At 36.3% G+C, this 27,010-nt stretch overlaps 2 protein-coding genes across 3 annotated transcripts in view; both read left to right on the forward strand.

Moving 5' to 3' along the window:
- MMUT (methylmalonyl-CoA mutase) overlaps positions 1-27,010 on the forward strand; it is a 43,409-nt gene that overhangs the window by 2,955 nt on the left and 13,444 nt on the right. For both annotated transcript variants that reach the window (XM_069065777.1, XM_069065778.1), the window contains exons 2-8: positions 439-858; positions 3,704-4,071; positions 9,163-9,320; positions 11,534-11,705; positions 17,416-17,664; positions 23,458-23,569; positions 25,816-25,931. In XM_069065777.1, coding sequence (XP_068921878.1) covers positions 474-858; positions 3,704-4,071; positions 9,163-9,320; positions 11,534-11,705; positions 17,416-17,664; positions 23,458-23,569; positions 25,816-25,931 — 1,560 coding nt within the window. In that variant the 5' untranslated portion in view covers positions 439-473. The remainder of the gene's footprint in view (positions 1-438; positions 859-3,703; positions 4,072-9,162; positions 9,321-11,533; positions 11,706-17,415; positions 17,665-23,457; positions 23,570-25,815; positions 25,932-27,010) is intronic.
- On the forward strand, positions 19,911-23,413 carry LOC138144509 (zinc finger and BTB domain-containing protein 12-like). Its single transcript, XM_069065779.1, is given in 3 exon segments — positions 19,911-21,790; positions 21,793-22,207; positions 22,210-23,413. Coding segments are annotated over 3 exon segments (1,395 nt in total). The 5' UTR covers positions 19,911-20,977; the 3' UTR covers positions 22,377-23,413.

Genomic DNA, 27,010 nt, shown 5'->3' on the forward strand with positions numbered 1-27,010 from the left:
CAGGATTCAAAATGTAAGACCAATGGCTCCAGATCTAATATCTCTTTCTTTAAATCAGTAAGGTCACAGTTAGAAAGTATCATAGCCAGGATTTGAACCTAGGTCTTTTAACACCAGATCCATTGCTCTTTCCACTGTTTGGCATTAGTACTATGTGTTTTTATTATACATAAGATCGTGCTTAGAAGTAGAAAGGCATAGTACCCAGAAGTCATTTTATTAGGAAAATATTTGCAAGGAACCCTAGGGATACTTTCTTGAACATAGATGCTTAATAAGGAGACGGGGGTAGAAATGAGAAAATGGTCAGTTCCAGGTTGCAAAATGGAAAATCGAACTTTTCCTACATTGTCCTCATCTACCTTTTTCACAAAATTCTCATGAAGCCTCTATTCTTCCCTGGAGGTTTGCTTGCAGCATTTTTCTTTTATTTTTCAGGTCATCTCTTATTCTGGTGAGCGACTTCCACAGTCATGTTAAGGGCTAAAATTGGGCTTCTCTTGATCCCTCCATACCACTTGAAACAACTAAAAGAGTCTAAGTTTCTGAGGCATACATGTCAACGCCTTCTTCATCAGCAACTCCCCCTACATCCAGGATGGGTTGCCTTGGCTAAAAAGCAGCTAAAAGGCAAGAACCCAGAAGATTTGATATGGCACACCCCAGAAGGAATCTCCATAAAGCCATTGTATTCCAGAAAGGATACTGAGGAGCTACCTGAAGAGTTACCAGGAATGAAACCATTTACTCGTGGGCCATATCCTACCATGTATACCTTCAGACCATGGACCATCCGCCAATACGCTGGTTTTAGCACTGTGGAAGAAAGCAATAAATTTTATAAGGACAACATCAGGGGTAAGATGTTTTTACCTCCCAATACTTAGCCAAACAGATCAAATGGAGAAAGGCCTGGATTTGAGAAAGGTATTTATAACTGGAGTCAGGGTAATTTTATATAGAATGGTATATTCGAGCTTTAAAGGCAAAAAACAAAAAAAACTTTGTTGTTCAATTATATCCCACTCTTAATGATCCCATTTGGGGTTTCCTTGTTAAAGAGTCTCTAGCTCATTTTACAGATGAGGAACTGAGGCAGAAAGGGTTAAGTGACTTGCCAAGGGTCACACAGCTAGTAAGTATCTGAGACTGGATTTGGACTCACAAAGATGAGTCTTCCTGACTCCAGGCCTAGTGCCCTATCCACTGTGCTACCTAGCTGTCTATAATAGTAAAAAAACAAACCTTTACACACATATACACACACACTCATATATGTATTCATACGTCCATATACCCTCCTATATAGACATATATGTATATATGCGTATATATACATATATAGACACATATGTATGTGTGTGTATACACACACATACATTTATATTCCCTTCAACTATTCTCATACTAAGAAAAGTTTCATAAGTCATAAGTATCGTTTTTTCCATGTAGGAATGTAAATAGTTCAACTTTGATAAATTCCTTATTGATTTCTTTTCCCTGTTTACCTTTTCATGCTTCTCTTGCTTCTTGTATCTGAATGTCAAATTTTCTATTCAATTCTGTTTTTTTCAGCAAGAATTCTTGAAAGTCCTCTATTCCACTGAATGACCATATTTTCCCCTGAAACATGATACTCAGTTTTGCTGGGTAGGTGACTCTTGGTTTTAATCCCAGCTCCTTTGACCTTTGGAATATCATATTCCAAGCCCTTTGATCCCTCAGTGTAGAAGCTGCCAGATCCTGGGTTATCCTGATTGTGTTTCCACAATATTCAAATTGTTTCTTCCTGGCTGCTTGTAATATTCTCTCCTTAATCTGGGAATTCCGGAACCTGGCTATAATATTCCTAGGAGTTTTCTTTTTGGGATCTTTTACAGGAGGTGATTGGTGGATTCTTTCAACCTCTATTTTGCCCTCTGGTTCTAAAACATCAGGGTAGTTTTCTTTGAGAACTTCCTGGAGGATGATTTTTAGGTTCTTACTTTGATCATGACTTTCAGGTAGTCCAATAATTTTTAAATTATCTCTCCTGGATCTATTTCCAGGTCAGTGGTTTTTCCCATGAGATATTTCACATTGCCTTCTATTCTTTCATTTGTTTGGATCTGTTTAACAGCATCTTGATTTCTTATAAAGTCATTAGCTTCCATTTGCTCCAATCTAATTCTGAAGCAATGATTCTCCTCATTGAGCTTTTGAGATTCTTTTTCCATCTGGCAAATTTGGCTTTTTAAGGCATTCTTCTCCTCATTGCCTTTTTGAGCCTCTTTTTCCATTTGAGTTAGTCTGTTTTTTAAGGTGGTATTTTCCACAGTCAGGCTGTCAACTCTCATTTCATAATTTTCTTGAATTGTTCTCATTTCTCTTCCCAATTTTTCCTCCACTTCTCTTATCTGGTTCTTAAGGTCCTCTATGGCCTGTAACCAGCTCTTGTTGTCCTTTGAAGCTTCTGGTGCAGGAGTTCTAACTTCACTGTCTTCCTCCTGTTCCATCCTTTGCTCCTTTTTGTCCCCAAAATAGGAGTGTAATGTTGGAATCTTCTGTCTGCTTTGTTTCCTTTGCCTGGTCACATCGCCCCTCAGTCACTTGACCGCTGGGCTTTTTGCCACAGTAGGACTCTGCCAACAGAAAGGGGAGCATTCATCCCAAACACTGGGGTTTTCTCAGCTGCCGCAGGTATTAAATGGGTGCCCTCTCTGAGGTCTCCACACGCTCTGGCAAGCTGGAGACACACCCCAGGACCTCCACCCTAGACTGCAATCCAGATCCAAGCAGGTTGAAGCAAGAGCGATTACCCCTCAGACTGGTGCTTGGTCCCCCTACACTTTGCAGGCCAGGAGCTGAAGCTGCCCTTTGGCACTGGCTGTGCTGGGCTCTCAGCGGCTTCTCACCCCGGGGGCAAAAGCCACGCACTCCTACTTACTGGGTCCCAAAGTCCAGACTGCACTGACCTCTCACTTTGTCTTTCACAACTATGTGTTGATAAATCTGGAAATGGCCACAGCTGCTGCTGATCTGGGGTCCCTCCTGCTCTGTACATCATTTTGTAGTAAGTCTATACCCTAAAGAGAGTGGACCCAAAATTAACTCATTATTAAGACTTGATTCAGTATTGTGCATAAAGTTAAAATTACTGATTTAGCAAATTTGATTATTTGGTCTCCCTTAGTCATTTTAATTCTTTTCTTGGTTACAGTAGATTATAAGCGGTGACAGCTGACAGGGAGGAAACAAAAGAGTCATTAACTAAAAAAAATAATAATTTAGGGACATTTTATATAGGGACAAATTATTTTAGCATGGTAATTTAAATTTGCAGTGATGACCTTGAGTTCTAAGAGTTAATTTAAATTCAGTATACTCTAACAAGTCAGAAAACTCTGAAATTCATTTTTAAAATACTTCCATTAAATTATCAAAATATAAAAAGTTTTGATGCTGTTTTCCAAAAAATTCACTTATATGTAATATCTTATTTTTTGATGATATTGTTTAGAGAAAGACCCAGTATTTAGAAAATGAGATGTCTAGTAAACTTAAGTTGTTTTGATGTTCATAAACATTAAACTAATATGTAAGCTATAACAGTGCAAGCTTCTGTGAAGTTAATCAGCTGATTTCCCTGTATTACAATTAAAAGCAAAGTTTCATTTTAAAACCAACCTCCCGAATTGTAATAACCTTTTCTTTATACACTTAGCTGGTCAACAGGGATTATCAGTTGCCTTTGATCTTGCAACTCATCGAGGATATGATTCAGATAATCCACGAGTCTTTGGTGACGTTGGAATGGCTGGAGTTGCTATTGACACTGTTGAAGATACAAAAATTCTTTTTGATGGAATTCCTTTAGAAAAAATGTCAGTTTCTATGACAATGAATGGAGCAGTTATTCCAGTTCTTGCAACATTTATTGTAACTGGGGAAGAACAAGGAGTACCTCAAGAAAAACTAACTGGTACAATCCAGAATGACATATTAAAGGAGTTCATGGTCAGAAATACTTACATTTTTCCTCCAGAGCCTTCCATGAGGATAATTGCTGACATCTTCGAATACACAGCAAAGGTAATCCTTTGTTTTGCTTTAGTTGGCAAAATTTACAGATATCTTAAAACATTATAGGTGTAATTTCAAATTTATAAATAGATAAATTAGTAGTTGATTATTTATACTATAGTAGTCACTTTAAAAAAGAAAGTAACTTCCTGCAGTGTTACCTTAATAATTCAAAATATAAAAATACTGTTTGTGTAGTTTTTAGTGACATACTGATTTTATAAAGACAAAAATGTTGTTATAGTAAGTAATAGCAAAAAATTTACCAAGTATTTGATACAGGCAGAACTATATTTAAAAGATTTTTTTTTTCTCATGAGCACTTATCATGCAAGATTTATTTGCTCAGTTATCAGAAGTGCTATATCTAGATTTTCTAGTATTTCAAATGTACAACTATTGAAACAATTGACATTTATCAAGTTATTTTTGTATGTTTTTCTTATACCTTTCTAGCCAGATTTCAAGTTGCTTGAGGACAGAGACAGTATTTCAATTTCAATACTCACTTTGAAAACTTTAATCTGGCATAGTATATTAGGTATCAATAGAATTTAGCAATTTAAAACTTGAGTTTTGATTTCTTAGGATCATTATCAAGTTCTGTTGTAATATTTTGAGAAAGTGGATACATTTATACAAATAAAATAGGTTGAAAATGGATTATTTTTTTTTTTTAAGCAACCGGGGTTAAGACTTGCTCAAGGTTTCACGGCCAGTTATTTCTGGGTGTGGTGCTGAGTATCTGAGCCCAGAATTGATCCCAGGTCATCCTGACTCTGGAGCCAGTGCTCTTACTCGCTGAGCCACCTGGCTGCCCCTAAGCAATTGGGGTTAAGTAACTTGCTTAAGGTTACACGGCCAGGTGTCTCTGGGTGGGTAATAAGTGTCTGAGCCCGGATTCGATCCACATGTTATCCCGACACTGGAGCTGGTGCTCTCACTCGCTGTGCTACCTGGCCGCCCCTGAAAATGGATTAATTTCTAGAACTCATAGAAAATCATTGGTAGGATAGTGAAGGATGTCATACAATGTAGCAATTAAAGAAATGTTACTAATTTTGTAGAGAGAAGTTTCACTTGAGTAATTTAAGGTCAGAACATAGATTGAGAAATGAGAGTAGAGGATATGGAGGTAATGAAAGTAGAAAGCTTTTTCTTGATGTTTGGCTGAAAAAAAGAGAGGAGAGAGGATGATAGCTTGAGGACATAGTAAGGCCAAAGTGAATTTATTTTTTTAAGGATAGAGGACATCTGGGTATATTTGTGTGCAACAGTGTATAAGAATGGAGATTAGAACCAAGGGAAGAGGGAATGATTGTTAGAGCTATCTGTATAAATTAATTTTTCATGTTTCTATCAATCAATGAAATTTCTAATATTTCTATCAACATCCTTCCATGGGAAGAGTCCTAAGTTTATCAGTTTGACTTCATATAAATAAGTATTTCCATTATTTTCTTCTTTTTGTGATTTTGTTACTCCTCCCAGAGTTTAAGGGAAAAATGAATGAGATAATCTATGAAAAATACTTTGTAAACTTTTGTAGAGTTGGAATGGGGATTTGATTTCATCTGTGTAGGGAGTTATTAGTAAACAAAAAAAAGCTGAACTTCCTCTCCCACTGCAAATTAGTGCCTACTTTATATTTCTAGGCTTAGAGAATAGTCTAGGTTATTGGATACCCTTCTTTGGTCTTTCTTGAGCTATTAGCCTTTTTTGAGTTACTGTGATCAGAAAATGGCCTTAGTATTCTGGGTAGTTTTTTACCATAGCTTTGTACCAGTGTTAAATTATGTTTTATTTTTTTTATTCCACTTCCAGATGATAGCCTGCATTTTATAAACTTTTTTTTATCCTAGTAGTACATTATGCTTCTGTCTATTTCTTTACTGCCACTCAGTTTTTAACCCTTTGTACTTTTTTTCCATCCCTGTCAATCCACTCCACCAATCTGTTCCAGCACACACGAAGAGGCTGCCCAGTGCAAGGGAAAGGCAGCATGTCATAGTATATAGAGGACTGGACTGGAGTCGAGGACTCTAGGAAGGTGATGTTTTGACTTGCAGGTGAATTGGATTTAGGAGAGGCAGAGCTGTCCAGAGTTATTAGCCCCACTCTTTCCAGCACCAGGCCAGGGAACTGAATCACTTCAGTTTGAATTATCTTAGGAGGATTCTGAAGATCACTTGGCTGACTTAAGTACCGGACACTGAGGTTCTTTCTCATCCTTTCTCAAACTGAACTGCCAAGCACTCATACTGTGCTGCGGAAAGCACAGCTCTGATTGTCTGGCCACATTGTTCAAATGCCAAACATATGTTAGTCTAAAATATTATTTTACAGAGACTTCACACAAGGGTAGGTCAGAAGATCCGATACAAGGACACTCTCAAGGTCTCTCTGAGGAAGTTTGGTATCATTTGTGAGACATGGAAGACACTGGCTCAGGATCATCCACCATGGCCTACCTGCATCAAAGAAGGCCTTGTGAGCAGAGTGAGATTGCAGTAGCTCAAAAGATGTGCAAATTTAGAGACATCCCAAATGTTCATACAGACTATTTATGTCCAACCTGTGGTAGAACCATCTGATCAGCTATAACTGGATACACTGTACATTAACCCAAACATCAGGATGTCATTTTGGTCATTTTTCAGTATGAAGGACTGAACAATAAAACATAAAAGTAATCTAAATTCAGTTCTTTGTCTGATTCACAAATTCCCTGTCCGCTTCCCTGATGTGTAATCATCCAGCCCCTGCATGTCCACTTTCAGTATTAGGAGTTCTTTATGTAGTTAACCATTTTTAAGTTTTAGGAAGTCCTTTCTTAGATCGAGCCAAAATCTGATTCTCTGAACTTAGGAAAACAACAATAATTGTTGTTCATCCTTTGTTCTTAAAGAGGACCAATGACATCAGGAGGGTGATGTCTTTTTTTTTTTTTTAAAGCAGTTGGGGTTAAGTAACTTTCCCAAGGTTACACGGCCAGTTTTTTTGTGTGAGTGTTAAGTATCTGAGGCCGGAACTGATCCCGGGTCTCCCAACTGCAGGGCCAGTGCTCTTACTCACTGTGCCACCTGGCTGCCCCAGGAGGATGATGTCTTGACTTGCAGATGAATTAGATTTAAGAGAGGCAGAGTTGTATGGAGTCATCAACCCTACTCTTTTCTCCAGAGTCATAGGGGTTCAATCGTAAGACATAAGTCAGAGTGACTGTTGATAGCTCAGAATGCAGTGGGACAGGAGTGGCCAGGTGGCGCAGTGAGTAAGAGTGCCGGCCCCAGCATCAGGAGACCTGGGATCGGTTCTGGCTTCAGATACTTGGCACCCACACACACACAAAAAAAAAACTGGCCTTGTAACCTTGAGCAAGTTACTTAACCCCGATTGCTTTATAATAATAATAATAAAAAAAAAGAATGCAGTGGAACACCTTGATCTTTTTAAGCTAAGGTCTTTCCCAGGTCTCAGTTTGTCTGAGGCAACACTCATTCTGTAGTTAAAGGCTAGGTAAGAATTGAGATAAAAGACAGCCTACTTTGCCTTCACAAAAGAATCAGTAAGGGAGGGGAAGACCCCCAGAGTTTTCACAATAATGATAATAATGTAATAGTAAACATTTATATAGTGTTTTAAGGTTTGTAAAGCTCTTTATATGTATTATCTGATTTGATTCCTTCAACAGTCCTATGAAATAGGCATTATTATACTTATTTTTACAGAGTTGAAATTGGAGCTGAGAAACATTAAGTGACTTGCCAAGATTTATACAAGTTTGAGCCAGAATTTGAACGTGGGTCTTCCAAGTCCATCACATTCTCCGCTATATCATTTAGATGCCTCAATTTGTGTTCTTTGGTCAAATTTCTGCTCTTTTGAGTCACATATAATATGGCCAATCCACATTCCACATATCAGCCATTCACATATTTGAAGATAATTATTGTATCTTCTCTTGAGTCTTCTCTAGAATAGTATACATTCCCAGTTTCTTTAACCATTCTTTATCCATTTAGTAATTCAGTAAGCATTTATTAAATGCCTAGCCAACCACTTTGTTAGGCACTGAAATATAAAACCAAAAATGAGACAGTCCCTGCTTTCAGAGAGTTTACATTCATTTTGGAGGGGGAAAAGAACTTGTACACAAAATTTCAAAATGTATATAAAATTGATGCAGAGTAATTTCTGGGGGGAAGATATTCTGTTGTCACTAATTCCTTTTAAGTTATGTCCAAATCTCTGTGACCCCATTTTGAATTTTCTTGGCAAAGATACTGGAATGGTTTGCCATTTCCTTCTCCAGGGGAAGACAATACTAAAGGGAAACTCTTCTTATAGGAGGTACTTACTTGAGATGAGATTTGAAGATCGTGATTCAGTGAGGCAAAGTTGAGTAGGGAAATATGTTCCAAGCATGGAAGGCAGCTTGTGCATCCTCATAGAGAGGGGAAATGAACTATTGTGAATGAGAAACCTAAAGCCATTTGTGTTTCTTGAGCAAAAAAGTAACACTGTGCTTTAGGAATACTGATTTGCCAGCTGTGTGGAGGACGGATTGGAGAGGGCAGAGAATCAACACAAGGATACCAGTTAGAAAGCCAGGTCAAAGGCGATGAACTGAACTAGAGTGATGGCTAAGAGAGGGGAGAGAAGGGTTGGACGCGAGATAAATTATGGAAATAGCATCAACTTGACCTAGCAATTGATTGAATTTGAGGGAGAGTGAAAAGTTCATTGAAGAGACTCTAAGATTGCAACCCAGAGTGATGAAGGATGGTGGTACCTTCAACAAAAATAGGGAAATTAAGATGGGCAAAGATGATAGGATATGACTGCAGGTTTCCTCACCCTCTCCTCTTTCCTCCACCTCCTGTGTACGCTCCAACTTGTTAATGTGTCTCTTGAAGCTGAACATAATTGAACACAATATGAATAGTACAGTGGTAGTATTACTTTTTTTTTTCTCTAGCACTATACTATGAATGCAGCTTAAGCTCAAACAAAGTTAGCTCATTCACTTTAAGTTTACATTGCCTTTTTTGATAGTCACTTCATTATGAATGATTAATTATTGATTTTTAATTTATATAGCATATGCCAAAGTTTAATTCAATTTCCATTAGTGGATACCATATGCAAGAGGCAGGAGCTGATGCCATTCTGGAATTAGCATATACTATAGCTGATGGTTTAGAATACTGCAGGACTGGACTCCAGGCTGGCCTTAGCATTGATGAATTTGCACCAAGGTGAGTAAAACTCGTGAGAGCTCTCCACCATTTGTAAAATGACAAAAAAAAAAAATTTAAAAAGTAATAGAGAATATGTTAACATTTAGCAAAATAAATGATGAATTAAATACATATAAACCTCATACTAGATTGTTTCCTCTTCATGATACAATGAACTAATGAAATTTGGGATTTGAAAATTTGGAATTACAATCTAACTTATAGTTGCCTGTCATTTATATTGAAATATTAAGTGAAAGAAATCTAAAGCTTTTGCATAAGCACAATTATATTTTAAGAGAAGCTGTCTTTTTAGAATTTTAAAAACATTAATTAAAACGAAATGGAATGTTGAAAGCAAATACTTACTTTTTAAAAAAATGCTACAAGTTTTATTCAACTACAAAAATGTTATTTTATCCACCTACCTAATAGACTATTAAATATGAAACAATAATAGCAGGATACTGACACGTCCTGAGAGCATTTCTATTTGAATCTCATTGAAAAAGATGAGAAGAGTGAGATAATATTTATTATAATAACAATAATATGTAAAATATATGTAACACATAATAATAATTGAATTAAAGTCTACTTTGTAATGTGTTATGTAAGTGGCAGATTAAGGGTTTTAGTGCATTAATATTTCTTAAAGGTATCTTAGTAATATTGCATGAATTTCTTAAAATGTTATGGATATCTATATATTGTTTTTCCACTTTCTGAACCACTCTGCTGGGGCATTAGCATGAATCAAGAGAAAAAGTGTTGAACTTGAAATTAGCAAAGACCTGGGTTCAGATCCTATTTTTGTCACATATTGGCTGCCTGAAACTTGATTTCTAATCACAGGCAGTTTTTAGGAGTATAAGTTGCAAGTGTATAAATAGTATAAAAAAGTATAAAGAACAGATATTCTTTGCATTGTTAAAAGAATATTCCTTATTGTGAGTTCCCTACAGGAATTAAATTGTGGGCCTGGCACAAAAATAAAAATAATAATAAAAACTGGTGCTTATGTAGCACTTTGAAGCTTTCAAAGTGTTTTATGGACATTGTGTCATTCAGCAAATTTACTTTCCATCATATGCTATTAGTTTTGCATTTCTTAATATATAAATTGTCTTGTGAACATCATTTTGTTTATAAAGATTAGTACAGAATCATTGTGCTTGGTTGCAAGACACTTCAGAAAATACACTCCAGTAAAACTATGAGTGAAATGTTATTAAAAGTACGTTTGTATTTATATTTAGTTTTCTATGACACATAAAATAAATTAGTGGTTCACTGATAACCAAGCAGTGCAGATTTAGCAAGGAAACAAACTGTTGTCCAGAAATAGTACCAACATTTTTTCACCTTTTAATAGAAATTTATGCCTCTTGTTATGTGCTGTATGTTAAATGATGAGACTGACTTCTGCCCATCAATGATGAAAGCCTTGCCTAAATCTAAATCTACCCAGTAACGGGGGCCCTATATGTTGACAAGAGCACCTTGTTATTTTCTGTGTATGTGACTAACCCCAGTGGTTTGTGTCCATATCCTTGAGTGTTGCAAGTTAAGTTCCCTGCTTTGTGATCACATCCCTGAACTGTTTTGTAAAGTACCCAACACACCTGCTTCCCTTTTCTTGTCTTCCCTCACACACCTGCTTCACCCTTCCTGATATCCTTCCCTCTGGTTAACTGCCCACTTAGAAGCATACCCTCATCCCTAGCTGAGTGCCCAAAACTTGGGTATAAAAGTAAGCCTCTATCTTTTTTCAAACTGCCAGTGCTCCTAAGGACTAGCTCACAGCTTTTGTGTCAATAAAGCCCACTTGTCTAGGAGAATCTCTGCCTCCTGAATTCTTTCCAAACAACCTGACTCTGAATTTCATCTACCTCTTTGTTAAATGAACTAAAAAGTTATATTTCTCTAATTTTGTAAGGCGAACTGTACTTTAGATGTATGAGAGAATATTATTATTTAACAAGGACCTATTATAAAGAGGAGATGACTTTTAAAATGCCAGTAATCAACTCTCTTTTAAAAAAAATGTGTATAAGATGGCATTTTCAGATATTAGGCTTAGAATAAGTCAATTTCTCTTTTATTTTATATTAACTAATATGAAATTTAAAAAAATTGGATATTGTTTTTGTTGTTAGAACATTTTAATACATGTAGAACTGCATGTCATCCTGCATAAGTAAATTTTGGTACATTTCTTGTTCTTGCAGATTATCTTTCTTCTGGGGAATTGGAATGAATTTTTATATGGAAATCGCAAAAATGAGAGCAGGAAGACGACTCTGGGCACACTTAATAGAGAAGATGTTTAAACCCCAAAACTCTAAATCTCTTCTTTTGCGAGCACATTGTCAGACTTCAGGCTGGTCACTTACTGAGCAGGTTGTGTGTTTATTTTATTTTAAAAATCTTTTAATATATGTAATGATAAAAACACAAGGTTTTTTTTGGTAACTCATCCTTTTATCTGACACTTAAAAAAATGGCTCATTATTTAATTTTAAAAATTGGTTTTGTTTATCTTGCCTTTAATTTTTAAAATAACTTCCATACTTGTTTGCAGATCAATAATTTGTTGGTTTTCTAGTTATTTTAAATACAACCTCTGAATTCATTAGGCTCTTTTCAGTATAAATATTCATATATATATGTATATATATATATACATGTATATATATATTTCCTACTGGAATTGTTTCATTCCACATATTACATTATAATTATCTCATTATTTATTTTAGTATGATTCTTTTTATTTTGTGATTTATCCTTTGACCTATTCATTTTTAAGATGCTTGTATTTTTTTAGTTTCCATCATTTATTTATGTTTCCTTTGTTTATTATAATTTCTGTTTTTATATTGTGGTGTATAAAGGATGTGTCCAGCAGCATTTCTGCCTTCTCTATGAGTTCTTTGTGTTATAGCACATGATCATTTTTTTAAATAAGTCCCATAGATCCTGGGACTTACTCTTTAACATTCTTATTCATAAGGCTCCTTAGGTCTAGCAGATCCAGTTTTCCTCACATTGTGTTCAGGTTTGTAATTTGTTCTAGTTTGTTTTTTTCTATTGAGTAACTGTTCATTCTTTATGTGAATCATTAAGGTTTTGTAGAATTACTATTTAGGTGGGTTTTTTTTTTAATTTCAGGCTTTTTTCAAGAATTTGGTTGCTATGCCATTTGTGGTGTGTATCTGTGTTTGTGTACTAAAGCAGATTTTTAAAATTGTACTTAAATGATTTCATCAAAGCACCTAGTGAAGAGTTTCCCTTCCTACTGGATGTTGGCACCAACTCTGCCAAAGATAGTTTTAGAAACTTGCCTGGAGCACTGAGAGGTTATGTAACTTGCCACACACCAAGTCTGTGTCAGAGGCAAGACTTCTGGTTCTGTAACCAACAGACACCACCCACTAAGACATCCTGCCTCTTTTGAGTTCTTACATTGTTTCATTATCTACACCATCTCCTTGTTTGATTAACCTTCATTTGTGATGCCTGCTTCCTAGAAATGTTATTCCACTTCTCTACCTCATCTCTCTCTCCCTTGCAGTTTTCCAGATGATCTACTTCTTTCTGTCTGTTCCCCTTTAAAGGATTTCTTCCCTCAAATGCTAGCCCTTTTAAAAATTATTATGAAAGTGTATCTTAAAAGCTATTATAAACTTATCACATCTTTATAGCCTGTTATCACTGTAGTTACCTTTTAATTTGTTATTCAAACTCTTAAAAGTGCTAAATTGTAAAATTCTTTTTTTTTTTTTTTTAAGCACTCAGGGTTAAGTAACTTGCTCAAGGTTACACAGCCAGGTATTTCTGGGTGTGGTGCTGAGTATCTGAGCCCGGGATTCGATCTCCAGGTCGTCCCAACGCTGGAGCCGGTACCCTTACTCGCTGAGCCACCTGGCTGCCCCTAAGCAATTGGGGTTAAGTAACTTGCTCAAGGTTACACGGCCAGGTGTTTCTGGGTGGGTGCTAAGTGTCTGAGCCCGGGATTCGATCTCCAGGTCTTCTCAACACTGGAGCTGGTGCTCTTACTTGCTGTGCTACCTGGCTGCCCCTAAATTGTAAAATTCTTAAAAAAAATAACCACCCCCCTCCACTTCCCCCTAGCTAAACCAAAGAAGAGTTGCATGGTGTTTCCAAAGAGCAGGAAGAAAAGGAAAAGGCATGAGTCCTCTCCTGCTTGCTTCCAATAAACCTCCTTTCAATGCAGTTTTATGAAAATTACTATTTCTTTTTCTATTCAATTCCTATCAAGTTAATCTGTTTGGTGAGAAATCTAGGACAGAAAGGAGGCAATGGGGAGAAACACAATTGGGGGGGGTACTGTCGGGTTGATTCAATTCAAATAAACAGTTATTAAAATCAACATGTAGAAGGTGCTATAAAGACAGAAAGTGAAATGTGCATGCAAGGAACTTAACTTTCTACCTAGGACACCCAAATACACAAAATAAGTGAATACAAAATATAGACCAAGTACTTTCTAGATGGAGAGAGCTCTAACATTGAGGAAGGGAGGGAATAAAGAAAACATCAGGAAAGGATTCTGATTGGATCTCGTCCTCTTGTAAGAAGCTGGGGATTCTGTGTGGCAGAGATGACCTGACGGAAACAGCTGTGCAGAGGCATACAGGTGGGAGATGGAGTAGCATGTCTGGAGAACCAGGCAAGTTTGACTGCAACAGAGAAAACATGAAGGGAAGTGATATGCAGTAAGACTAGAAATGGAGGAAGGGAGGCACTGTAGAATGCTTTAAAGGTTAGGTTGAGGATTTTATATTTTATTCTAGGAGAGGAGCAATACAGAGCTATTGAAGGGGTTTTTTGTTTTTGAGTAGAAAGTAATATTAGTAAGATCTTAAGAATAGTTTAGGAGGTTGCAGTAATCCAGAGAGAGGTTAAGTGCCTGACTGTATGAATAGATGCATTAGGTATATTGTGGAGATAGAATTGATAACTTTGTAACTGATCGGATATGGGTATTGAAAGAGATTGTAGAGCTGAGGATGACACTGTGGTTGTGAATATGGGTGATTTGAAGGATAGTAATACTGTTAGCAAAAATAGGAAAGTTTGTGTGAGGGATGGATTTAGGAGAAATCATTAGTTCCATTTTGGATGTGTTGAGTTTGAGGGGTCTGCAGAAATGGCCAATAGGGATTTGGTAATAGGGGAATGGAATTCAGGCAGAAAATTAAAGTTATGTGTGCTTTGGGGAATTGTGTATAGAGCCAAGACCTAGATCAGGGCGTGTAGTGAATCTCTGGTATTTTGGTATTTTATAAGCTAGTCAGAGATTTAGGGTATAACATTTTAATACATGACTACAAGTAGGAATCCCTAAGTGTAATATTTAGACATATAAAATTAAATTCAGGATGATTCAAAATTCCTAAGTGTAATATTTAGACATATAAAATTAAATTCAGGATGATTCAAAATTCTTTGAAAATAGACAATAGGATCACATGTCACCAAGATTAAAAATAGATTATAAGCAACATATTTTGCCTATTCTGGAAACACAAAAGTCAGAAAGGTAATACGCATACATACGCTCACAATATGGATTCCATACAAGTCATTACTTATATAATTAATTTACTTACGTAATATTTCCTGTTGTGATTGAGTATGTATTTTGCAGACATAGGATGTATTCTAAGTAGTTAATAAACTGTAATTTAAATGTTTTTAAGGTACATATTCTCATAAGGCTTTACATTTTGTTGTTCAGTTGTGTCTGACTCTTTGTGACCCCATTTGGGATTTTCTTGGCAAAGATACTGGAGTGGTTTGCTATTTCCATCTCCATTTTTACAGATGAAGAACTGAAGCAAACAAAGTTAAGTGACTTGCCCAGGGTCACACAGCTAGTAAGTGTCTGATATCAGATTTGAATTTAGGAAGATAAGGCTTCCTGATTCTGAGTCCAGTGTTCTAGCCACTGAGCCACTTAGCTGGCCCAGGCTTTACATTAAAAGCCTCAAATACCTCATTGATTTCCAATCAAAATATAGTCTACTTTGTATAGTGTTTTATATTTTCCAAAGGTGTTTATTTATATATTATGTCATTTGAGCTTTACAAAATAGTATCATTTAGGTAAATGGGAGCAGTTGAGGTAATTGAACCTCATGATTGTGTGCATTTCCAAATTTTTTGCCAGGCCAGAAAAAAACAAAAAAACAGGAACTTTTGTTCCAAAATGTTACTTAAACTTGTATGTTTTTACTTTTTAATTTTTATCAAGCATTGAGTATGTTGCATTTTATCATCTTCATGAGTAAAATATGCCCTCTTTTGTGGTTGACAGTAGTAAGGTGGCCAATTCTTTGATGAACCATCTTGAAAGTTGAAGTGGTATGTATCACTGATACGAAGTTAAGATCAGGAAGCATTAAAAAAAAAAAAAGATCAAAAAGCATTAAAAGAAATATAACCCAATTATATCCAGGGATTAAAAACTTGTCATTGAAAGTTGTCTAAACTTTTATTGCATAATTGCAAGAACAGCTTAAAAATACATAAACAGGAACAATTTAGGAACTTATACCTTTTAGGCTAATTGATTTAATTTCAGTCCACTTAAATAGGTTTCACCCTGCTGAACTTTTCTATTCTGCCTGCTTTACAAATTACATAATGTAGTGCCACCTGGACCTAGAGTCCAGAAGATTAGAGTTCATATCCAGCCTGATACACAGCTTTGTGACCCTGAGAAAGCCACTTAAATGCTGTCTGTACCAGTTTCCCTATCTGTAAAATGGGAAAAAAAGCAAAAAAAAAAGATTGTTGTGAATATGATATGACATATTTATAAAGCACTTTATAAGGTTTAAGTGCTATTTAAGTGCTAGCTATTATTATTTGAAGTGGGATTTAATAAATATGAAATAGCAAAAATATAAAATATATGCCAGGGGGGATCTCAGTGTCCTTTCTCTGACATTGAGATCCTCATGGAATGAAACTTGGGATTCTTTGAAGTGCAGGTGAGGTGGGACCATATTCCAGACATGGAGAAAAGTATGCCTAACAGGACAGAAGTGGGAGATGGAATATTATACTTGAAAGAATCCTGTCATGGAAATTTGGTGCAAGAAGAAGCTGGTAGACATCTGAGTTTTTTTTTCAAAATCTGTAATGAGGCGATAGAATTGAGTCCCATAGAGATTAGCTAGTTCTTTCATGTTCATACAGTAAATTGGTAACAAAGTCAGGACTTTATCACTATTTTCTGTTCCTTGTTGTATAGTAGTCTTCGTTTTAATCTGATGAACATTAATTTGGTGCTAATTTTGCACGTGTTGATTTGGTAGGCATATGTTTCCTCAACTTAAAGAATTGATCATTTATTTGGGGTGATAATATAAATAAGTATTGAACAACCAGAAACATTTCTAAGTCTATACACAAACATATTAGTAAAATCTGTCTATATAATAAATTAGAAATGTAGGCTATTAATTATAATCTTTTGCTTCTACTGATTAGTTTTTGACCTGAGGTTAATTCCTTGTGACTGAGAATGAATGTTCTGTAAATGTAATATGTATCACTCTGTGCTTTATCATATCAGAGTTGAAACATGAGTGTAAAAGTAGTACCATGTTTCCCCGATAATAAGACCTATCCCGAAAATAAGCCCTCCCCTTACTGTGTAAGATTCCTCTAAAATAAGCCCTCCCCCGAAAATAAGCCCTATTGAGATTGCTACTGTAGTGAAGGTGATCCCCTGCGCTACACGCTACATTATGGTACCCTCTGTATGCACCGTCCCCCCCCCCCGTGAAACGCATGCCGCGCTCCGAGCTGCATCCAGTCAGAGCTGCAGCAGTGAGCGCGTCATCGTGTTCTTCCCCAGTGATTTGCTTATTGAATAAAGGTACATTTTTTTGTTCACATTTACCTGTTTATTAAAATTGCTGTCAATGTTCATAAAAATAAGCCCTCCCCTGAAAATAAGCCCTCTGGTGTTTTTCTGTCCAAAAAATTTTAATAAGACAGTGTCTTATTATCAGGGAAACACGGTAAATGGAATAGCATAATGTCTGGTTAAAGGGTTTTTTTTTTTTTTTAGGATCCTTACAATAATATTATTCGTACTACAGTAGAAGCAATGGCAGCAGTGTTTGGAGGGACTCAATCCTTGCATACAAATTCATTTGATGAAGCCTTAGGTTTGCCCACAGTAAAAAGTGCTCGAATTGCCAGAAACACCCAGATCATAATTCAAGAAGAATCTGGGATTCCCAAAGTAGCTGATCCATGGGGAGGTTCATATATGATGGAATCTCTCACAAATGAAGTCTATAATGCTGCTTTGAAGGTAAATTTCTTCTTTTGGTTTTGTTACTTTTTAACAATTTTGAATATATGAGAGATGATCATAGTCTCTAACTTTGTATACTCTTCATAATTGAAATAAAATAGCAAAAATAAAAGAGATTATTAGAATTGCTCTTGTGTATCTAAAATAGTAAATTGTATTTGCCTTCTATGAATGTTTATTTGCAATTATTTGCTATGTCATTTTGATTGTTTTTGTTGCTGCAAAACTTTTTAGTAAATGTGCCCTTCCCAAACTTAGTATCTTCCCATAAAAATATTTAAGCAAAATTGTGAAATATAGTGATTCCTAGTGACAATGCATATAACTTTCTACTATTTTTTAGTTTACTGGTTCTTAAAAGAAAAGATATTTGCTTCAATTTTAATAAGAATAATATTTACTCCTGTGCTCAGCTTGAGTTTTAATGTCTTTTAGTATTGTATTTGTTTACATTTGTGTAATCATGGTGTTCTCTTTTTTTTGGTTCCATTTTCTTTATCTTGAATTAATTCATATAATACTTCCCAAGTCTGGCTGAATTCTTCATATCCATCATTCTATATGCTACAATCATGTTTCCTCAGCAGTTCTCTAGGGTTGTTTTGGGTTTTGTGTTTTTTTTTTTGGCACATAATTTATTTGTAGCATTGATTGCTATCAATATTTTGCTGTGAATACAGGACCTTCCTATCATTGTTTTCGTGGTATATAAGTCCAGTATTGGTGGCCAGGTCAAAGGATGTTAACAATTTAGTATTTCTTCTCATAAAATTTCCAGTTTCAGTACTTAGATGATTTATAGTTTTTCAAAAGAGAATTCATGTGTCTGTCTTCCTACATTTCAATAGATAATTCATGTGTCTGTCTTCCTACAGCTTCTTCAATGTTGAATTTTTTCCAACTTCTACCATCCATGCCAGTTTAATGAGTGTGAAATTATACCTTATAGTTATTTTAATTTGAAATTATCTGATTTTTAGTTATTTTTAATACTTTTACATCATTATTCTTTTTTGAAAAAAATTTTTTTTGAAAACTATCTTCATCAGAAGGAGAGCCAAAAAGCTAAGCCAGACAAGCAGAGCATCTTTGAAATTTGAAGTTATTCTTACCTTTGCTTAAAAAGCAAGGGGCGACTAGGTGGTGCAGTGAATAGAGCACCGGACCTGCATTCAGAAGGACCTTAGTTCAAGTCTGGCCTCGGACACTTAACACAAAACTAGCCATGTGACCTTGGGCAAATTACTTAACCCCAATTGCCCTACCTTACCCCCCAAAAAACAAACAAAAAAAGCAAAGCAAAGTATATATGATAGACACTTAGGATTTTGTGTATAATCCTCTTCTTCCGTTGTACTATATATATATATATATATATATATATGAAAATATCCATTCTGCTTGATGTTTAATTAGTTAAAATAATAAAGAATTTTTAAAAAGAAGAAACTTCATATACTTTGTCAATTGTGGAACAGCTCCTAGTCTTATTGATGTTTGATTCCCTATAGATTTAGGATATCAGACTTTGATTATACCTATATTTGATGCAAATATATATAAGTATACACAAATCACATCTATTTTTGTTTCCAATTTTTTTCCATCTTATTATTGTTTTTATTCTTATTATTTAATTTTTATTTATACATTGATTTTTTCCTGCAATAGCTTTTCAATTTTGTAGAATCTAAATTGTCTAGTTTGTATTTTTAATCTCCTCTGTCCTATTGTCTGATTATAAATTCTCCTCTATCCTGTTGTCTAGTTATAAATTCTTCTCTCATCCACAGTTGTGACAATTTTCTGTTCTCTTCTAATTTTTAAAAATATTTTAACTTTTTGCATTTAAATTATTTATCCATTTGAAATTTATTTTGATATATTACTTGAAATGTTGTTCTTAGCCTGTTTTCGAGCAAACTGCTTTCCTTTTCTCTCAGTGACCTCTTAGGTTTCTTGAATAGCAAATTATATTAAAATATTAGAAACTTTGAATCTTAAAATTCATCCCAAGCTTTATTCTCCCCCTACCCCCTTTTTAGCTTTCTCCTAGTCTTTCTTATTCCTCACTAAGTTCATAGATTAAAGTTGAACACAACACATATCTTGAAGCGTTATTCTTTTTTTTTTTAAGCAATCAGGGTTAAGTAACTTGCTCAAGGTTACACGGCCAGTTATTTCTGGGTGTGGTGCTGAGTATCTGAGCCCGGATTTGATCCAGGTCATCCCGACACTGGAGCCGGTGCTCTTACTCGCTGAGCCACCTGGCCGCCCCTAAGCAATCAGGGTTAAGTAACTTGCTCAAGGTTACACGGCCAGGTGTTTCTGGGTAGGTGCTAAGTGTCTGAGCCTGGGATTCGATCTCCAGGTCTTCTCAACACTGGAGCCGGTGCTCTTACTTGCTGTGCTACCTGGCCACCCCTTGAAGTGTTATTCTTTGGGGGGAGTGTTGTTGAATGATCTTAAAATAATATGATCGGAGTTGGAAGGAACTAACCTCAGTCATCTAGTCAGCCCCATTCTTAATATGTGAATCTGCAATATACTTGACAAGTAATCATCTATCCTAGTGTGTTGAAGAATTCCATTGTTAGGCAATATGTTATATCCTAGGACTTCTTATTCCATGTTTTTAATAGTTCTAATTGATAAGAAGGTCTTATGCTGAGTCAAAGTTTGCCTTTGAATGTGATTTCTGGAGTTAAATGTAATTTAATTTGACATTTTATATTTTCATGAATAATTTGGTATATTCTCTGATGACTTTAAAAACAATTCTTAAAGATATGTGTTATAGTAAATAATGTCTTTGGTATTATCATGAGTTGTTTAGGAAAATTTTTTTTTGTAAAGTCCAGTTTCATTGTCTTTTAGGGTAAAAAAGATCAGCAACTTAAAAAAGTTAAAAAGTATTGGTGTACTTATTTTAAAATTTGGCTAGTTTCAAGGATTCTGGGGTTGTATTAGTATGCCAGCAGCTAGTTCAGTATCTTGCACATAGCATGTTCAATAAATATTTGTTAAGGGACATTTTTTTTCTATTTCTTCAAAATTACTAATTGGTTACAACCCAGACTTCTAATTTAAAAGAATTTTAAGCAGTTTCAGGAATCAGCTTTCAAATGATTTGATAATATATGCAAAGTTAAGTGATCTGGCCAGTGTGTCCCAAATATGAGTGATTTTTAAAATAATTCCAAGTATTCTGTAACAAGAGATATTAGGGCTGTAAAAGATGTATTAAGATGAAAGAAAAAAAACTGCGCGTGGAATCGATCCAGGGAACTCCACCAGCATACCCAGTACCATGGCATCTGGAGTAGAAGTCTTGCGATTCCAGCTCCTGGGGCATGAGGCTGCTACACTTCGAAACATGAACCAGCTCCGGGCAGAAGAGCGCTTCTGCGATGTCACTATCGTGGCCGATAGCCTCAAGTTCCGGGGCCACAAGGTAATCTTGGCAGCCTGCTCCCCATTTTTTCATGACCAGTTTCTCCTCAATCCCAGTTCAAAACTGCAGGTCTCGCTAATGCACAGTGCCAGAATCGTGGCAGACCTCCTCCTCTCCTGCTATACTGCTGCTCTGGAGTTTGCTGTCCGTGACATTGTCAACTCTCTGACTGCTGCCTCCTATCTCCAGATGGAGCATGTGGTAGAAAAATGTAGAAATGCCTTGAGCCAATTCATTGAACCCAAGATTGGCCTAAAAGAGGATGGAGTTAGTGGAGGGATTGGATTGACTGGGCTCAGCTCCACCAAGTCATTCCTCCCACCTGCTCGAACCCCAAAGCCAGCTCCCAAACCCCTACCACCACCTCCTCCACCTCCTCTTCTTCGACCAGTGAAGCTAGAATTTCCCCTAGATGAGGACCTTGAGCTAAAGGCAGAAGAAGAGGAAGAGGATGAAGAAGAGGATGTATCAGATATCTGCATTGTCAAGGTGGAATCAGCTTTGGAAGTGGCACAGAGGCTTAAGCCCCCTGGAGGCATTGGGGGGAGCCTTGGTCTTGGAGGGAGCCTTGATCTTGGGGGGAGTAGTGGACTCCTCATCAATGAAGTTGGAGAAACTATTGATGCCCCTGATGATAGCACAGCACCCCAGGGGGTGGTGAAGGCCTGCTATATAGCCTTACAGAAGACACAGAAGGGGAGGGTCTGTTGCTGTTTCCTGGAGGTCAAGTAGGGGAGGGCATTACCGTTGGGCTAGGAGATGAAGCCCTAGCAGCAGCTACTATGTCCCGGAGCAGTGGAGTTAGTGGGAGTTATGGGGGGATGAGGAGTCCTATACCAGGGGGCTCCCCAGTGGGAAACCCATTGAAGAACATCAAGTGTACCAAGTGCCCAGAAGTGTTTCAGGGTGTGGAAAAACTTGTGTTCCACATGAGAGCCCAGCATTTCATCTTTATGTGCCCTCGATGTGGGAAGCAGTTCAACCATAGCAGCAACCTCAACCGTCACATGAACGTCCACCGAGGTGTCAAGTCACACTCCTGTGGTATTTGTGGCAAATGCTTCACGAAGAAGTCTACCCTACACGACCCCTCGACCTTCACTCTGGGGCTCGACCCTACCGTTGTTCTTACTGTGATGTTCGATTTGCCCATAAACCTGCCATTCGACGCCACCTCAAGGAGCAGCATGGCAAGACAACAGCAGAGAATGTCCTTGATGCCAGTGTGTCTGAGCTCAATGCCCTCCTCCACTAACTGGTGGAGGGATAACTAGGGGAGGGTATTAGGTGAGGAGATTGCTGGTAGAAGGGGGTGATAAAGGATCTTCTCACCCCAAGGGGAGGAAGTTTGAAGGGGAAAAGGGCTTTTGTTTCCAGGAGAGTTAACATACACCCTGGGGTTAAAGGCAGAGGAGGTATTACAAAAGAACAGCTGTTCAGGTCTTCCTCAGGGAATAAGAGGGAGTTAGACCTTGCTGAAGGGATTAACAAACCTTTCCTTGGGATGATAAGGAAAGAAAAGTTTCTTGTATTCCAGGATAAAAGGGCCCAGGAAGAGGAAAGGCTCTTTTCTGGAATAGGTAGATTATTGGGGTGAGGATGGAGTGCAGGGTGTAAGTAGTAAAAAGGGGAATATAGGAGAAGGTTTTATCGTAGGATAAGAAAGCTATAGAGAAGACAACTCAGTTGGGGTGTGGTGGGTGGGAATTGGGAGGGAATCTTACCAAAGCTATACCTGTCCTTGGGTGGGAATAGAACAGGGGAAACCTCTTAAATTCTTAGGAAAGCAACTATTATGAGGAAAAGGTTATCAAGTCCCAAGGAGGAAGAGTAGAGAATGTCTTATTTGCATGCTAGGGAGGAGGGGAGGGAGACGGGGACAGGTTTTTGTCTCAGGAGACAAAAAGTGACAAAAAAGAACAAGGGAGAAGAATGGAAGTAGACTAGAAAACAAATAGAAGCGAAAGAGTAAAGTCAGAAGTAGGAAGGGTTGGAGAGGGGATGTGGGGAAAAGAGGAAATACCTAGAAAAGGGTTTTTGGGGAGGGAGGGAAAGGGTGTGGTAGAGACAAGATGGTATTTTTTAAGGAAACATACTTTTCAGGAGTTTTCTGGAATCTGAGGTCTCAGTTTCTGCTTTTATTTTCCACAAAATAAAAGTTTTTTTTTTCTTTAAAAAAAAAAAAAAAGATGTATTAAGATGTAAAATAAGTGGAGAAAATGACAACCCTTTACAAACAAAACAAAACTTAAAATATTTTATGGATGTTGACTATAAAATGATTATATATTATTATATATCACTAAATGTTCCTTATTACATTGTTGCCCTTTCAGCTTATTAATGAAATTGAGGAAGTGGGTGGAATGGCCAAAGCTGTAGCTGAAGGAATCCCTAAACTTCGAATTGAAGAGTGTGCTGCTCGGAGACAAGCCAGGATAGATTCTGGTATGATGAAATGGAAAAATTTATATCTAGAGCCTTTTTTTGTCCTCTAGGGAGAATGTGTCTACTAGTTTTCCATTCTGATACCCAATCCTCTGTTCTTTGCACATTTCAGATGCACCATTATTATTGTCTTTGATTTGATTTGATTTATTTTTTATTGGTCTTGATATATTTCTTATCCCCCACTGAATCCTTCCTCAGAAGAAAGAAGAACAGTTAAGCAAAAGTAATTGACAAAACTGTAGTTGGATTTGCCACAGGACTCTTCCATTATAGCAATTATAGAGGACAGTATATAATTTTATGAGGAGAGGAAATGTGTTTCATCATTTGTTCTTTAGAACCAAGATTAATCTTTTCAATTAACCTGATTTTTGGGTGCCTTTTAGTATTACTTTTATTTACATTACATCATATATATTGTTCCCATGGTTGTGGGTGAAAACTTCTGTATTCTGTGTTTTTAAGCATTGTTTTAACAGATGCAGTTTTTAAATACACAAGTATCCTTGCTTGGAGGGAGATACAGATGGATAATTTCTAGCTACTTGAAATTCTCCTGAATATAAGTAATTTCCTTCTTATGTTCATCAGTAACTGTGAGACAAAAGACAAGAGTAAAAACTGCAGCAAGAGTAAAAACAAAGTATAAAATTCAGGTTTAGCAAATTTTGATTTACAAAACAGAAAAATAGAAATGTTAATATTGGTGCACCCTTACAGAAATATTTTCCTGAAATCATGTCCTGTTTCTTTATTCCCTCTGAAAATGTCCCTCTTAGTCTGGTCAAAGGTAGAAAAAGAGTCTTTTTTCTCACTTTAAGCAAAATAGGTAATAAAAATCTGTTTTGAGAGGATCTATTTAGCAATTTCGTTGTGAAACTCACATAAAGTTGAACCATTTGAAGAACCTTCAGGGACTATTTAAATGTCAGGTGATTTATTTATAATTTTTAAAAATAAACATGGCATTAAAAAAGGTTTGAGAAATAATTTCTGGGTAATTTAATAATTTTATTAATAATGCCAGCATTTTAATGAAAGGATGGCCATTTGGCCATCTCTCTCAGACCAAAAGACCATCATGGTGGCCCAGGCTCACAGTTTGTAAACCCTTTAGAGAACAGGTATTCCCCAAGATTTGAATAAACCCTGAATGGTTAACAATTAATGAAAGAATGAATATTACAATGAGGGCTTGAACCTGAACTTTGATTAAGGTATCTACCTTTTAAGTTAACAGCTGCCTTGGTCATTCTATTCAAAGAATTTATGCCCTACCCAAGCCTAAGCAGAACAAAATGGCTACCCTGACTGGCTAGGTCTGAACAAGAAAATTAGCCCAACCCCATTATCAGCAATGTCCTTCAAGAGACTGAAATCAGGACTTTAGAAGAAAAGGGGGGAGGGGGACTCTGGATCTCCTTAAATCATTGGTTATTAATAATCATTTCTCACATAAACCTCTAAGTTGCCCCAAATCTTTTAATTTATCTTCTCCCATACTGCTAATATTTCCTGTACCACTGGGATGAAATAATTGAGGTAGGTTAATTGTTCTAATTACTAGAACTCTTGGTTTAAGGAAGAGTTAGAAGGCCGTCCCCAGAACTTGGACAGCCAGTGTACAGCTGTACAACTCAGAAGCAAAAACATATGCCCATTTTCATAATGTTGCTATTGAGCCCTTTTAGTTTTTAGCAGCTTGTAAATGCTCAACAAAAGACCTACAGTTCATTAAAATCTGTTTTTTCCTCCTTAAAATTGGCTCTAGAGTCAGATAACCTGAGTTCAAATCCCACTTCCTGTATGACTTAACCTTTCTGAGCCCCAATTTCCTTATTTGTAATATGAGAGGCTGAACAAAGATGTCTTCTAGAATAATTTCCAGCTCTAGATCTATGAACCTGTTATTCTAATGGCAATTATTTGAGAAAATAGGAATATCATTGTGAATTTTTTGTTCTCTGTATTATTGTTCTCTGTACCTTTTAAAATGTAGATAGCTATTTTTTTTCCTTTTTAGCCTCTATCTTGAGTTTAGATTTTTGAAAGCTGTGATTTTTGTATTAATGTGTTTAACTTCCAAAGAAAACTACCTGCTACTCATGCTACCTGCATTTCATTGAAAGCGTTTTTTAAAACTTTCTACAGAAAATTTAAAGAAAGCACATAATCTAATAATGTTGTGGTTCTACAGCTATTTATGAATATTGTTTACATTTTTTCCCTTTGGAAATGAATAGGATCTGAAGTAATTGTTGGTGTAAATAAGTACCAGTTAGAAAAAGAAGAACCTGTTGATGTTCTGTCTATTGATAACACTGCAGTTCGTAACAAGCAAATTGAGAAAATTAAAACGGTAGGTCTACTTTCTGAAATTACTAACTTAAATTATATGCTATTGTCAAAAGTTAAATTGTCACCAAGGATTCTTTATTATATAGGAACCCACTTTATATTATAGTTATTTATGTACATTGAGATTTTAGTATATAATACTATACATAACTCAGGTTTGACCCCTGAGCCAACTTGAACCTACTCAATCTCTTATTTTATTTTCTTTTATATTAGTCACTTAATAAGCTACAGTTCACAAATATGCCTTACAATTTTTTAAATTTTTACTAGAATGCTAGGGATTGTCTTTAACCCCCAATTCTGAAAAAGACATGTCACAGTACATTAAATATAAAATCTGTAAAAGTATAATCTTTCATTGACATGATCCTACATTCATGAATCTCCTTTCTCCTCCCCTTTTAGCCTAATAAATATACCCTAGATTTAGTCAACTTGGCTTTCTGCTTTTTGCTCAGTTAGGAGAACCAAGTCTTCCTCTTAACCAATTTTTTTTTCTATTTAATTTCCCTATGATGATTCAATATGTTTAACCCTTTGCTCCCAGTTAAAATCTGACCACAATATAATTTAGAAAGACATCTATGACATACATTTGGGGTTTTTTTGTGTGTGCCTTTTTTTTGGAGGGCAGTTGGGGTTAAGTGACTTGCCCAAGGTCACACGGATAGTGTTAAGTGTCTGAGGCCAGATTTGAACTCAGTTCCCCCTGACTCCAGGGCCAGTGCTCTATTCACTGTACCACCTGGCCTCCCCAAGAGATAAGTTTTTAAAAAATAAAATAAGATTAGGATGTTACACACAATGACCTTTAAGATCTTTTCATCCCTTAATTCCTGTGAGCCTGTGAATATATTGCTGTTTGTATCATTCATTATCCCCTTTTGCTCTTGGAAATAATTTTTCTTTTTTAATGTTGTATTTTTATTTATGTTAATCATTCCCCAGTTATATTAATTTTTTTTAATTTCAGTTATGAATTTTCTCCTCACCTCCAGTCCCTCCCCTACCCATTTGAGAGGGGAAAAAATGAGCAATCCATTATACATGTCATGCAAAACTTATTTCCACAGTAGC

Source organism: Petaurus breviceps, unplaced genomic scaffold (genome assembly GCF_028583685.1).
Source record: "Petaurus breviceps papuanus isolate PSGF00001 unplaced genomic scaffold, PetGlider_PUasm1.0 90701, whole genome shotgun sequence".
NCBI classification, from domain to species: domain Eukaryota; kingdom Metazoa; phylum Chordata; class Mammalia; order Diprotodontia; family Petauridae; genus Petaurus; species Petaurus breviceps.